Below are 13,888 nucleotides of genomic sequence, written 5' to 3' on the forward strand. Positions count from 1 at the left end.
AGGGCTGACATCTTGCTTGGTTACAAAGGTGTTGCTTTCCTACTTCGTCTCTTAATACACCATACATAAAGCTTCACCCTTCACCCAGTCTTTATTTCAGACGGGTCTTATTTCCAGGAACCCCGTCCTTTATTTCAGACTGTCTTATTTGTCTTGGCACAACTCCTCCTTGAGATGGTCGCCAACCAAGTGAACTTCTAACCATCGCTCTGAAGCTGCCTCTTGTGATTGACAGCTCTCCAGGGTTCTAAGTTAATTTGCCCAGAAGTGGCCCTGCACCATTTCATCACAGGCTCTTCCTCATGCCTCTGTGGGTTCCGGCACACAGGCCAAACCCCAGTTCCAGCACCAGTACACTGTGAGGCTCACTGGGGCGAATTCTTCAGAGTCGCTAGCATCTGCATAGGGCCAGCCTGGGCAGTCTCCCCCCAGACTGCTGTACTTGCAGCATCACTGGGCGTCAGGAGCAGGAGCAAGAGGCTGACATCTGAGTCCTGCCCCCAAGCCCAGGGCTCCAATGTTCCACATTCCTTCCCCCTACTCTCTTCTTTGGGAACCCCCCACGTCTCCTTCCTGATGAGTCTTAAACCTGAAGTGAACCCATTTTTAACCTGAAATTGTCATCTGGTGCTGAGGATGCTTCCTGCGTTGTGCTCTTCATCTTGCGTTACATTTAAAAAGCCATCTTCTGGTTGAATGGGCGATGGGCCTGGGAGGAGGAAAAGGGCTTGATGAACTTTCGATGGATCAATAAATAAGGTGATGCGCTGGCTTCAGGCAGTTGCTTTTATGTGTTTGTGCTCGTCGGTGAAATGCACGGCGAGGTTTGCCATTTCAAGGCTGCACAGCCAAAGTTTGCTCTCCAAGTTTGATCTGGGTTGCACAGCGTCTTGGATTTCACATTTCACAGGATTGAGTGAGAAGCCACACAGGTGGTTTGGCATGAAGGGATGAAAAGACGGTGAGAAGGCCAGTATGGTGAGGGTACGCCATGCCCAATGACTTCAGAGCCCTGGCCACAACTTGGCATGTGCCATAGCAGGGCGAGGGCAGGGGAAAGGCTCAGGAACAGCCGGCAGATGGTGGCAGGCAGCTGCAAAGTCTGGAGCCAGGTCACAAAATGCTGGAGGGCCCCACACGAGGCAAATGCTGGTGACCAGCTCACGGTGGACAGGCAGTTCCTCGGAGAGAGCCTCTTTCTCCCAAGCCTCTCTGAGGCACCCATCTGGAGAGCGGCAAAGGTCAGTAAGCTGGGGGTCAGGCCGTGTCAGCAGAACAAGGGGCTACTGTTGCTGCTGCTGCAGTTCTCCGTGAGTGGGCCCAGTGGCTGCCTCGGCCAGAACTGGGCCTCCGCCTCCTCCTCCGCCCTCCCTCCGCTCTGTTGTTCCCAGGGTGCCCTGGCCTGTCTCCCCAGGCAGGGGCGTGGGCCCTTAGCCGGCAAACCCGGGTGATGCCGAAACAAAAACACCCCGTGAAAGAACAACAAGTCCTCGACACCGCTCGAGTTCCCGATTGGGCAAGCAAGCAGCGCCTTGGAAGGTGCTCTGAGTTGGAACAGCAGCTCCAGATGGTGCCAAGGGGTGGGGCAGCCCTCGGGCCACTGCGCGCCTTGTTGCTGCTATCAGAGCAGAGCCCGGCCCGAGGAAATTTCCACATCACCCCACAAGGGAGGGAAGCCTCGGTGCAGCAGGGCCAGATCCCTGGGCTCGGGGGACAGGGAGCAGCCACCCTTCCAGGAGCTCCTGCCCAGCTCCGTCTAGGCACCCGCTGCATTTCAACAGCAAGTCACCTGCCCCCTAGGCATGGGCCCAGGAGCCCAAGGAGGCACTTGAGCCTCAGGTGGGACTGCCAGGTTGGAGGATGCTCCCCTCTTTTTTGGGAGGGGCGGCCAACCCACACAGGATGAGAGGACCGCCTGGCTTAGGAACCTAGGAAGCTGCCATATACTCAGTATTGGTCCATCTAGCTCAGTATTGTTGTCACAGACTGGCAGCGGCTTCCCCAAGGTTGCAGGCAGGAGACTCTCTCAGCCCTGTCTGGGAGATGCCGCCTGGGAGGGAACTTGGGACCTTCTGCTCTTCCCAGAGCGGCCCCATACCCTCAGGGGAATATCTTACAGTGCTCACACATGCAGTCTCCCATGCAAATGCAAACCAGGGTAGAGCTTGCTTAGCAGAGGGGACAATTCATTCTTGCTGCCACAAGACCAGCTCTTCTCCTCCCGGCTGGTCAACGGTGCTGCTGCTGCGACTCTTTGGTGCTGCCTCCTTTGCTGCTGGGTTTTTATTTTAATTGCAAACTGTGTTGGTGGCCCATAGCAAGCGGACAAGAGGCTGATCAATGTTAACCGTCAGTGCATACAGTGATCAAAAAAAGGGGATGTCAAGGCTTGTTCCTTGTTCTGAGCAATAGGGGAGGCACCATTCCACACAGCCTTCGGTGCACAAAGAGAGGCTGCGTTGAGCACGCGAGCCGTGTTCGCACATGAAGCTGTGGGAGAGCTGGTCTTGTGGTAGCAAGCATGAATGGTCACAGGATCTGCTTTGGTTTGCATCCAAATGGGAGACTATATGGGGAGGGGAGGAGAGCTGGTCTTGTGGTAGCAAGCATGACTTGTCCCCATAGCTAAGCAGGGTCTGCCCTGGTTGCATCTGAATGGGAGACTTGATGTGTGAACACTGCAAGAGATTCCCCTCAGGGGATGAAGCCACTCTGGGAAGAGCAGAAGGTTTCAAGTTCCCTCCCTGGCTTCTCCAAGATAGGGCTGAGAGGTTCCTGCCTGCAACCTTGGAGAAGCTGCTGCCAGTCTGTGAAGACAATACTGAGCTAGATAGACCAATGGTCTGACTCAGTATATGGCAGTTTCCTATATGTGAGCACTGTAAGATAGTACCCTTGGGGGACGTGGCTGCTCTGAGAAGAGTCCTTGCATGCAATGCCAGTCTGGGTCAACAGTACTGAGCTGGATGGGCCACGGGTCTGACTCGGTATGAGGCAGCTTCCGATGTCCCGATGCTGTTTCCTGAGTCAGAGCTTTGCTGCGTCAAGCTCAGTCCTACCCACACTGACTGGCAGCAGGACTCCAGGGTCTTTCCCAGCCCTGCCTGGAGACAGGAGTGGCTCATCCTAACGATCCAGTGGGGCACCAGAGGAGGCTGCGGGGGTTGCTCCTCTCGCTCCCACCCCATCCCAGAGCGGCGCTGCCTGCAGGCTGGCTATTCGATTGGCCAGATTGCAGGAAGTGGGGGTCTCAGCTGGGGTGGGGCGGAGGGAGAGGAGAAACCTGAGCTGAAATGCAGAGGCTTCCTCCTTTGGCAGCACGCGTGCGCACGCACACCCCGGTTAGGATGAGCCATTCCTGCCTGGAGATGCTGCCAGGGATTGAACCTGGAACCTTCTGCATGCAGAGCAGATACTCTAGAACTGAGCTATGGCCTGAGCTACAAACCTGGAACCTTCTGCATGCAGAGCAGATACTCTAGAACTGAGCTACGGCCTGAGCTACGAACCTGGAACCTTCTGCATGTGGAGCAGATACTCTAGAACTGAGCTACGGCCTGAGCTACAAACCTGGAACCTTCTGCATGCAGAGCAGATACTCTAGAACTAAGCTACGGCCTCATCCCTGAAAAGGAACACAGGAAGCTGTCTTGGTCAGGTCTTTGGTCCATCTAGTTTATCGTTGTCTACACTGACTAGCAGCAGCTCTCCAAGGTTTCAAGCAGGAGTCTCTCCCAGCCCTACCTAGAGATGCTGCCAGGGATTGGGCCAGGACCTTCCGCATGCAATGCAGATGCTCTACCACTGGGCCATGTTCCATTACTGAATTCATCTCCCAGTTTGTTTGTTTTTTTGCATGATTTGGTTCCCTCCTCTTCAGTCCATCATCACAGTAAAAAGCTGAAAGCTGAGTTGGAATTATGATTCCACAGAGAGCATGTACTATACAGGCCTCCTCTCCTTGCGGTCTCCTAATCTGGGGTGGGTGGGGTGTGGTTACTGAGGAGTGAGAGAAACACACTCTGCACATGCTCCGGTAGCGCTTGTTTTTATCACACATGGCAGGGTTGAGCCTGGGCACCACACACTAGCTTCCAGGCAGCTCTTGGAAGAGCCGACCCAAAGCAAGTCCCACTCTCATGCAAGTCCCCGGCATGAGAGTGGCCACGTCTGGGCTCGCTCAAAGCCTTGCAGAGAGTCCCTGGCTGGGTTGGAGGGTCCAGGCGCATCGGCACCTGAGCGGGTTCCACGCAGCATTTCCTCAGCCGCCCGCTGCAGAGAGCAGGTCCAGAGGGAAAGCCGCAGCCCTCTTCTAGGACTCGCTCCAGACGGCCCAGCCCGCTCCAGCGGTGCCAAAATCGTGTGCCAGACTGGGATGGGTTGCCATTGCCGAATCGAGACCGCAATCTTGTGGAATGATATGGTGCACTTATGTAACATCAGGGCAGGCACGACGAAGAGGAAACGCGGTTATGTGATCCTCCGGCTCTTTTCTTTGCAGAGCTGTTTTCCAAGGCTCTTGGCTCCAGCCCCGCAGAGCCCACAAGCCTCAACATTTTCAGGGTGTTCCGCTTCTCCCGCCTCTGGAAGCTTCTTACATAACAACTTGAAATGGAACATTTCTCATTGTTGTTGTCAGTTTGTTTTGTTCCTTGTCAAGCTTCCCCTCCACACTGGGTTGCCTTCCTCTGTTTTGCAGGGCAGGCATCATCTCCATTTCCTTAGCGGTGTGGGGGGGGGGAGTGGGGGGTGCGGGGTCCACAGGTCAGAAGGAACCACCAGCAGCCACCACAGCCAAGATGAAGCTGAAGTGGGGAGGCTTGGTGATGGGGCTGGCCCCCTCCCCAATGTGAACAAAGGGGGCCAATTGCGGGACAGGACCTCCCATGTGAGCAGGTCTGGGGGCAAGCCCCTTCCGTGGTCCACACGGAGGATGTGCCCAGAGGATCGGGGCTGTGATGAATGCAGAGCCACTGTCCACGTCTGCCTTCCTTTCCTTGTCAAAAGCCAAGTTCAGCTGACCCTAGCATTAGCATTGGGACACACATTCTGAACACTGCCCTGTGACCTGATGGGGGCAACTCTAGAGAATTAAGCTGGATTGCCTGCTTTTTCAATCACATTAAAATGTTTTGGACAGTTCTGACTGATCATTCAAAGGAGGGCAGGTGCATGCAAGTGGTCCTTCCTCAGGAGCAAAGGGTGCTCTTCTGGGATGCTCCGTGACAGGCTAGAGAAGCTGCCACTTGGGCTATGAATTCCCATGGGGGTGGGGTGGAGGGGAGTTGTCAACCCCCCCCCTCAAATGTCAATATCAACACTGGCTACAACCTGTTGTGTTTTGATTTCTGCAAAATATACACACAAAGTATGTTTTTGCACATATACCCCCACCTAGAAAAGGTCCTGTGAATGCCCATGCCAGGGAGCTGAAATGATGAGGACCAGGACAGCTGGATGCCACCTTGACTAAGATGCTTGTGGTGGTCCATACCAGGGATTCTCAACGTTGGGTCCTCAGATGTTACTGGACTTCAGCTCCCATAATCCCTAGCCCCAGTGGCCTTTGGTTGGGGATTATGGGAGTTGAAGTCCAAAAAACATCTGCAGACCCAACACTGAGAATCCCTGGTCCATACAGACTTCTGGGCACCACTAGGATGCTGGATGGAGCACAATCATGCAGAGGCACCATTTCCCTCCTCCAAATTACAAGGGGGAGGGCCTGGTCTTGCCAAAGAGCAGCTCTGAAGGACCCTCTGCCCTCCTTCCCGAGGGAGTTGAGGGGAGCTGACCAGGAACAGGGCACACTCTGAAGCACGAATGGTCAGCCACAAAGCCCCTCCCCTCCCCCCCAGCAGGCATGGGCCCCCTTTCTCTTACCCAGAGGTGCCTAGACAGGAAACTCTGCAGGACAGGGAAGGAAGCAGAGCTGATCTGAAGGGACTTAAAATAGCATTGGCTCCGATCTCTTCCAGCAGTGGGACTGCAGAGATTCCTATTTCAAAGGCGGTGGACTGTTCATTGTTCAGAACTGCGTGGCTGGGTGCAGATCTACAGAATGGCAGCCCAGCAGCACAAGCCAGACAAGACATCCTGAGGCCTGGATAGGCTCTGGGTTTGCCACTCGGTGCTCTTTGTTAGAAAGGGTCCGTCGGGGCAAGTGGGGTGTGTGCACAGGACAGCCCCTTCATGCTGCCACTTCTCTCCCTACACTCAGCTTGCAGGATGGATTGATGTTGGCGACCATAAGCAGAACCCTGCTGGGTCAGGCTCAAGGCCCATCTAGTCCAGCATTCTGTCTCCCACAGTGGCCCACCAGGTACTCCGGGAAGCCACACAAGCAGGAGAGGACGGCCTGCCCTCATTCCCGCTGTTGCTCCCCTGCAACTGGCATTCGGAGGCCTCTTGCCTCAGAGCCTAGAGGTGGCCTATGGCCCTCAGAATTAGTCGCTGTTGATGGACCTTGGAGACCCCAGTGGGCAACTGCCTCCGCTAAAGGAGCATCTCCGCAGCTCCTGGGCTGAGGTGCACGCTAGTAGCACAGCTGGGGCTGTTTCCTTGGAAGAGGGGGGAGAAAAAAGGAATTTGCTCCTTGGCCTGCTTGGTTCATGGTGGGGGAGTGGCTTGTCCTAACAAGCCGGGGGGGGGGGGGCGGGGGGAGGCAAAGGATGTGCAGCTGCCTCTGCTTTCTGGCAGCAACTCAGGCCGCGCCTTTCCCACTCCACCTGAGAGTCACGCTGCCTGCAGGCTGCCCATTCATCAGGTAGAGCTGTGACAAATGGCCAGCCTGCTGGCAGCGTGGGAAAGAGCTGCTGCTGCTGGGAAGCAGAGGCGGTGGCACCTCCTTTGGCAGCCCCCTGGCTTCTTAGGACCAGCCGCTTCCGCCTAAGAGAGAGAGCTCTTTTCTGCAAGGAGCTGTCTGAGGAGCGGCTGGAGGCAGATTCCACGTCCTTGAAGGCTGGAGGCAGATTCCACGTCCTTGAAGGCTGGAGGCAGATTCCACGTCCTTGAAGGCTGGAGGCAGATTCCACGTCCTTGAAGGAGGCCTGAAAAAAAGGCCAGCCCCATTGGCCGCCCCGCTGCCCTCGGGTTTGTTCCCAAGGCATCACGTTCAACCTGCCCCTCAGGCAGAGAAGAATCCCCTGCCAAGGATCCTCACAGGCAACTTGCTGCACCAGACCTTTGCTTCCAGGTGTCTTGGCAGTCTGGGTTTTATGTAAGCTGCTCTGGGCAGAGACTCTGCTTTTGTTTTCACCTCCCAGCCTGCCCCAGCAAATTCTGAGTAGAGCAACATGCTCATTGTGTAGGCAGATGGTGCAGCTTTTGCAGGGAGGGGGGCGCCCGCACCACATGGGGTGCTCTTTGGGTGAAGATCCAGGTATATTGGGAATGGCTTGATGCATGCTCACGTCAGGGGCCAAGATGCAAACTTGGCGAGCGCCCAAAACCAAGCCTGCTGCTGCTGAGTTCATGTGGGCTCACAGCCTGGATGTCTGCCGACAGTTTGTCAATGTGAGATGCATGTGAATCTCCATCACCAAGTGACTGTGAAAGAGGAAAAACCTTGCAGTGGAAATCCAAGCCGCTCTTCTACAGCAGCACTCCAGTTAGAAAGCTGCCTTTCCCTGAGAATAGCAAAGATTCTACTACTGTGCTAGCTTCCCTAAAAACAAATAGATCCCTAAACACAAAAAGATAGTTGCCTTGCCTTTCCATTCTGTTAATTCTATTTGTCATTGCTTCAGCATCCAGCATCCAGCAGCAGGATCCAAGGAGGTCAGGTTCATGGCTGGGCTCCTGACCCACAGCAGTCCTCCTGGACCCCAAACACAGCAGCTCAGGCTTCTGAGCCACCATTTCCCAAGTCCCTCTCTGGAGACCCAGGATGAAGCAGTGAACACCTTCCAGGGTCTCTTCAGTTGTCAACAGCGTGGAAATTTTGCTGGGGCAGTTTTGTACCCCAGTGACATATGACTGTGGCACAAATTCACCCCTATGCCAATGGTGATTGCACTTGGGCTACACTGGAGGGCATTTTCATTCACCTGAAATAAATGACACCTGGCTATACTTGGGGCGGGGGGGGGGTCTGCTGTTCAGCAAAGTGCTGGGGACCATATCTTCCAAGGGCAAAGCTGCCAAGTCACTAAAATGCAAGTCTTTGCCAGAGATGGGCTGCTTGGGATAGAAGATAACCCAGAAAAGAAGAGGCAGGGCTTAAAGAGCAAGCAGTCCCTGGAGTTGACCATCTGCAGGAGGGCAGAAGCTGCATGGGGTGGGGGCACAGCAGGCCCTCCGTCCTGCAAGCAGCTGGGAGGGGTCTGGAGCTTAAGGTTCCCAGGCCTGCAGGGTTGCCGTGCCACCTCCAGTTTGATGTGCTTTCTAGTGGGTGGGAAAACCAAAGGTGCAGCAGGCCTGTTCTATAGCTGCCACCTGCAGGCAGAAATGCAAAGGGTAACTTGCCCCAGAAGGGAGATCCTGCCATGCTGGAGACTTCTCCTGTGGACCTTTTGCCTGTCCAAGCAGCTGCTGAAAGCACAGCAGCCCCGAGAGCAGGAAGGAGCTTGCTGCCTCTTTCTGTGTCTTCATGTCCTCTGTCCCTGCCCGGAGGAGGTCAAAGACCTTGAGGAAGATGCTGTTAGGAGCAGGAAATGAAGGTTCCGGCTTTGGGGTCAGCATCCTGAAGGCCTCCTCCCAAAGCCTCTTGCCAGATGGGATCGATCCCAGAAGCACAGCTGCCTTTCCCAGGACTGCAGGCCGGGGCTGAAGTGAACACTATGTACCCTGGCTCCTTGCTGGAAAAACACCAGTGAACATCTGCGGCCCACGCCCTCCTGAAGGGGAGGCCTCCATCTGCAGGGAACGAGCTCCCTCGTGTGGCAAGCAGGAAGCATCTCACCCTTGACGCGCACTGCCCCCTTGATCTCTTTCTGCTCAATGGTGCGGCATGGATCTTCCAAGGTTTTCAGTGCTGCCAAGCAGTTCCCCATTCCCTATGTGATGCTCTGCTACAAAAGCAGGCCAGGAGCCAAGGATCCTGAGCTGGGGAGGCTCAAGGACAAGGGACACTGGGTGGGGGAATCAATGCACAACAGCCAGAACTGGAAGCCAGGGAATTTAATCAAACGAAAGTAATTGTTTTCAGTAGTAATACAATTTAAAAATTAACTCGGGAAACTTTTAAAACAAGTCCTTTGCACTTTCCCCAGGGCCTTGAAATTCCATGGGTTCTACGCAGACCTGGCCCAAGGCCGATCAAGGCAGGCGGAGAGGGGGGAGGGAAACCATCCCTCGGCGCACCCTTCCATAGGTTCCACTTCCAAACCTTATTGCATAACTTCTTTTAAGACTTTGATGCATGACCTGAACAAAGGATTTGACCCTGTCATCGAAGGCGATAGGTTTGCACACACAGACCTGTAACTGAATTGACTCAAATTTGCCATTTTTGAAAATTTGGCAGGAAAAAAAATGGTTTAACATATAAGATTAAAAGCATGTTGGGAGGGTCCCATCATGCTGAAAGTGCAATTGTTTGGTAGTTGTGGATATACTTAGCAAGTACCAGAAATATCTCCTTTCTATTCCTACCCCTAATACTTTTAATCCTATTTCTGGTCTGAGAGACTTTTGAAAAAATGCAAACCCCCTCCCCCATATTGTCACAATGAAACTCAGGAACATAGGAAGCTGCCATATACTGAGTCAGACCACTGGTCCATCTAGCTCAGTATTGTCTATACAGACTGGCAGCGGCTTCTCCAAGGTTGCAGGCAGGAATCTCTCTCAGCCCTATCTTGGAGATGCTGCCAGGGAGGGAACTTGGAACCTTCTGCTCTTCCTGAGAGTGGCTCCATCCCCCAAGGGGAAGATCTTACAGTGCTCACACATCAAGTCTCCCATTCATATGCAACCAGGGCAGACTCTGCTTAGCAAAGAGGACAATTCATGCTTGCTACCACAAGACCAGCTCTCCCACCATCACCATCACCACAATTAAAGAGCACTTGCTTGATGGGTGTGGATGCTTTTAGCAACTCCACGAAAAAAAATCTACTTGCTCTTTATACTCCTTATACTTCTCAATCATGTTTTTGTCTGCTAGATGTCTAAACATTGGCCAATTGCCGCCCCCCCCCCCAATTTGTCCAGCAAAATCAGCATGTTAGGAGGGTTCCATGTGAAGGCTGCTCTAGCCTGCTAGCCATGGATGAGCTTAGCCACTCCGAGAAAACTCTGGATACTATTCCTCTTACAGCCATCATTTTGTGTGCCAGATTGCTGAAGGGTGCACAAAAATGCCTCACCCTTGTCCACCCAAGGCCAGGTTGGGAGGTGTTGGGGCGGTTGAGAATGGCCTTTGGGGAGCAGACCAAGGTGGCTGAAGCGAGCCATTTCCTGCACCCCAGGGTAAGTGGGGTCATCTTATTTGTGGGTCTCATTTCATCTGGAGGGCTTGCGAGAGTATGGGGCCAATGAGGAGCCCAGAACTGGGGCCAAAGCAGCAGGCCTTCCCCACCAGTCATGGCAGGCTGGCCTTGGTGCCCACCCCAGCCCCTGGGTGTCACAGTCCTTTCTGTGATGTAGCACCTCCCCGCCTCCCGGTTGCTCAGCTGCAGGTCCCTCCAGGTGCCACTCTGTTCCCCAGCCCAAGTGATGATGGTGGGGTGACAGGCTCTCCCCCTGACAGGCCCCCCAGCCTCCTTCCACCCCTTCGGCTCCAGGCCGATGGCAGAGAGGGAGGAGGCGGGGTGGAGGGGAGGCACCTCACCATGGTAACCTGGGGAGGTGTTTCTCCTAGCGGGGATGGAGAAGTACGAGAAAATCCTGACTCTTGGCCAGGGCGCGAGCGCAGAGGTCTTCCTGATGAGGGACCTGAGGACCAAGCAGCTCTTTGCGGTAAAGAAGGTCAAGATGGTCCCGGGCAAGAGGCTCCGGAACAAAGAGGCCGTGCTGCAGGAGGTGGCCATCCTGAAGCAGCTCCGGCACCCACACGTTGTCGCCTGCCACGACCACTTCCTGGACGCGGTTGAGAAGCACGTCTTCATCGTGCAAGACTACTGCGACGGGGGCTCCTTGCACGAGCACATCCTGACCAAGCACGGGGGCTACTTCTCCGAGGGCAACATCATGAGGTGGTTCGTGCAGCTGGCCCTGGCCATCCAGTACATCCACGGCCTGAAGATCCTGCACCGTGACATCAAAGCCTCCAACGTGTTCCTGACGCACTTGAGGACCCTGAAGCTGGGCGACTTTGGCATTTCCAAGGTCCTGGACAGTACGGTGGAGATGGCCAGCACCTTCGTGGGCACCCCCTACTACCTGAGCCCCGAACTCTGCAAGGACGTGCCCTACAGCTCCAAGGCGGACATCTGGGCGCTGGGCTGCCTCCTCTTCGAGCTGTGCGCTCTCCAGCCCCCCTTTGAAGCTTTCAGCCTGATTGGCCTGTTTCATAAGATCGTGCGGGAGGACCACGCTCCCGTGCCCGGGTGCTACTCGGAAGGTCTGCGCGGCTTGATCCGAGCCATCCTGCAGAAGGACCCCCAGAAGCGGCCCAGTGCCACCACCATCCTCTTCTTCCCCTTTGTCCAGAAGCATCTCAGCCTCTTCCTCCTCCATCGAGAACCCCAGAAGCCCCTGGCAGAGGTGTTCCACAAGAGAGACACGGGAGGACTCAGCCCACCCAGACAGCCTCCCAAGCCAGCCCACCAGGGCTACGCGGCCTTCACGCCAGGATACGTCCCACCGGCAGCCCACCAGCAGCAGGCTGAAGCCCAGGACCCAGAGGAAGGCCTGAGCGCCTCCAGCAGCGTCTCCAATTACTCGGCAGACTTTGAACACACGAGCACCTCCGCGACAGACAGCAGCTCGGATGGAGATGCCCTCAACAGAGAGAGCACAGAGAGCCTGACAGAGACTGGTAAGCAGCCAGATGGGCATGCGATGGCTCCGGATCTTTGCACTGGGCCAAAGAGAACAGGGCAGCGGGATATATTGTGGCTGGGGATGATGGGGATTGTAGTTCAGCAATAGCTGGCATGCCCAAGGTCGCCTACCACTGCTTTAGAAGACTTTTTACACAATTTCCCTACAAATCCCAAAGGACCAAGTGTCTAAGCCTTGTCCTGTGCCAACCAAACTGGCATCCCAGACTGGGCTCTCAGCCTCCCTGCAGCGCCCTTCCTTAGCCAAGCCACACCTTCATCCCACGATGGACAAGGCTGGAGTGGCAGCACTCCCGGAGGGGAGCCCTCTATGGCAGGAACCCCGCCCCCCACTGTCCTCCGAGGAGCTAGGAACACAACTGGGTGGGGGAGTCGAAAGGATCCTTGGCTGCCCCACTCCACTTTGGGCCACTTGCCACATGTAGCCGACTGGGAGGCTTCAAAGGATGTCCTCCTTGGCAATCTGGCTGCTGGGATGGGATTCTGGTTTTTGAAGCCACGCGCTAGTGGGGGGGGGGTGTCAAGGGGATCTAGGAGGGCGGCCATTAAGCCGCCCCCACCAGTGTTGCCTCTCCCTTCCTGCCACAGAGTCCGAGTGGGGTGCGTCCGATTACCTGGACGACTTTGAGCACTCAGAAGAGGGGGGCCTGGAAGAAACGGAGAATGACGCTGAGAGTGCCGTGCAGGTGGTGCAGAAGGGCAGGTCCTACTCCTCCCCTCTGGGGAGCTTCCCAAAGTGCAGAGGTGAGATGGGCCCAGGTGTGACCATGGATGGGGGGTGGGGTAAGGAAAAGGCATGCGCTGCTTGGGTCCGTTGCTGCCATTTCTTCTCTCCCTCCCCCGGCTCTTTCTACAGACCCCTCCTCCCACATCCCAGCTGGCACCAGGTGGGCCCCTAGTGGGGGAAGGCCCTGGGTGATGGCTTCTGGTCCTGGTTAGCTCAGCCCTCCCTTGCTGCCATCTGACATCCTCCAGCGCTGTCTGTACGCTGAGGACTAGGCAGGACATTCCACTTTGGCTACGGTGGCCACCAAAGGGCGGCCCCCCTTCAAAGCCACCAGTTGGCCCAGCCCTTCAGCAGCAGTCTGCCAAGAGAGCAATGCTGGTAACGAGGGGGCTTGTTTGCAGGTGGCAGGGGCTTTTCTGGAAGCGAGGATGGCAGCTCTTGCTTTTCTGGAAGCGACGACACCACCAGGGACTTGCCTCCCCTGTTTGAGCCCAGCCTGAGTGTGGACGACACGGAGCCGCTGGAGGTTTGCTACCTGCTCAGGAGGCTGGGCCTGGACAGTTCCTAGAGGAAGCCGGACCCCATGGCACCAGCGCTGGAAAGGACCCATTTGGAAAAAGCAAACACCTGGCCCAGAACTGGTCGCTGAGGACCCCACACGGGAAGGGCTCTAGCACCCAATGTGGGCAAGGGGCTCCCATGGCCACCTCTCCTCCTGCCCCCGACCCAGAGACTAGAGCCTGCTCTTCTGCCCTCTCTTGTAAAGCAGGGATATTAAGAGCCTAGAATTGGTAGAGTGATAAGACAATAGTAATCCTCGTTATCTTGGCATGTCCAAAATCATGCCAAGCAGATTTATTCAGAACTCTAGCTTTAAATGCACCTATTTAAATCCAGTGATTGCCCAGTTGAACTCACCTAGAGGAGTCACACCCCCTCCCCAGAAAACCATGGGACCCCCTGGGCCTACTTTTGGGAAAGCATGGGGACTGCCCTCCCCTCTCCCTCTGGGCCAAACGTCCTCACATGCCTTCTTCTAATTTTGTTGGTGAATAAAGAGAGCAAAGAGGCTGGTTTGCCGGGCCCTGCCAGTTTCACAAGTCTAGGTGAGAAGCAGGAGAGGGATAACGCCCCCCACCCCCGGAATACTGGCCAGAAAATATTCCGCCATAGATAGCCAACAAAGGAAGGGAGGAGGTAAAAGCAGGGAGCC

At 55.5% G+C, this 13,888-nt stretch overlaps 1 protein-coding gene across 1 annotated transcript; it reads left to right on the forward strand.

Annotated features, from left to right (window-relative positions):
* The first annotated feature begins 10,654 nt into the window (after nucleotides 1-10,654).
* LOC128335618 (uncharacterized) lies at nucleotides 10,655-13,745 on the forward strand. Its single transcript, XM_053274196.1, has 3 exons — nucleotides 10,655-11,923; nucleotides 12,537-12,692; nucleotides 13,077-13,745. Exons 1-3 carry the CDS (start codon nucleotides 10,810-10,812, stop codon nucleotides 13,241-13,243), a joined length of 1,437 nt encoding a protein of 478 aa, XP_053130171.1. The 5' UTR covers nucleotides 10,655-10,809; the 3' UTR covers nucleotides 13,244-13,745.
* The last annotated feature ends 143 nt before the right edge of the window (nucleotides 13,746-13,888 follow it).

Source organism: Hemicordylus capensis, chromosome 11 (assembly GCF_027244095.1).
Source record: "Hemicordylus capensis ecotype Gifberg chromosome 11, rHemCap1.1.pri, whole genome shotgun sequence".
NCBI lineage: Eukaryota > Metazoa > Chordata > Lepidosauria > Squamata > Cordylidae > Hemicordylus > Hemicordylus capensis.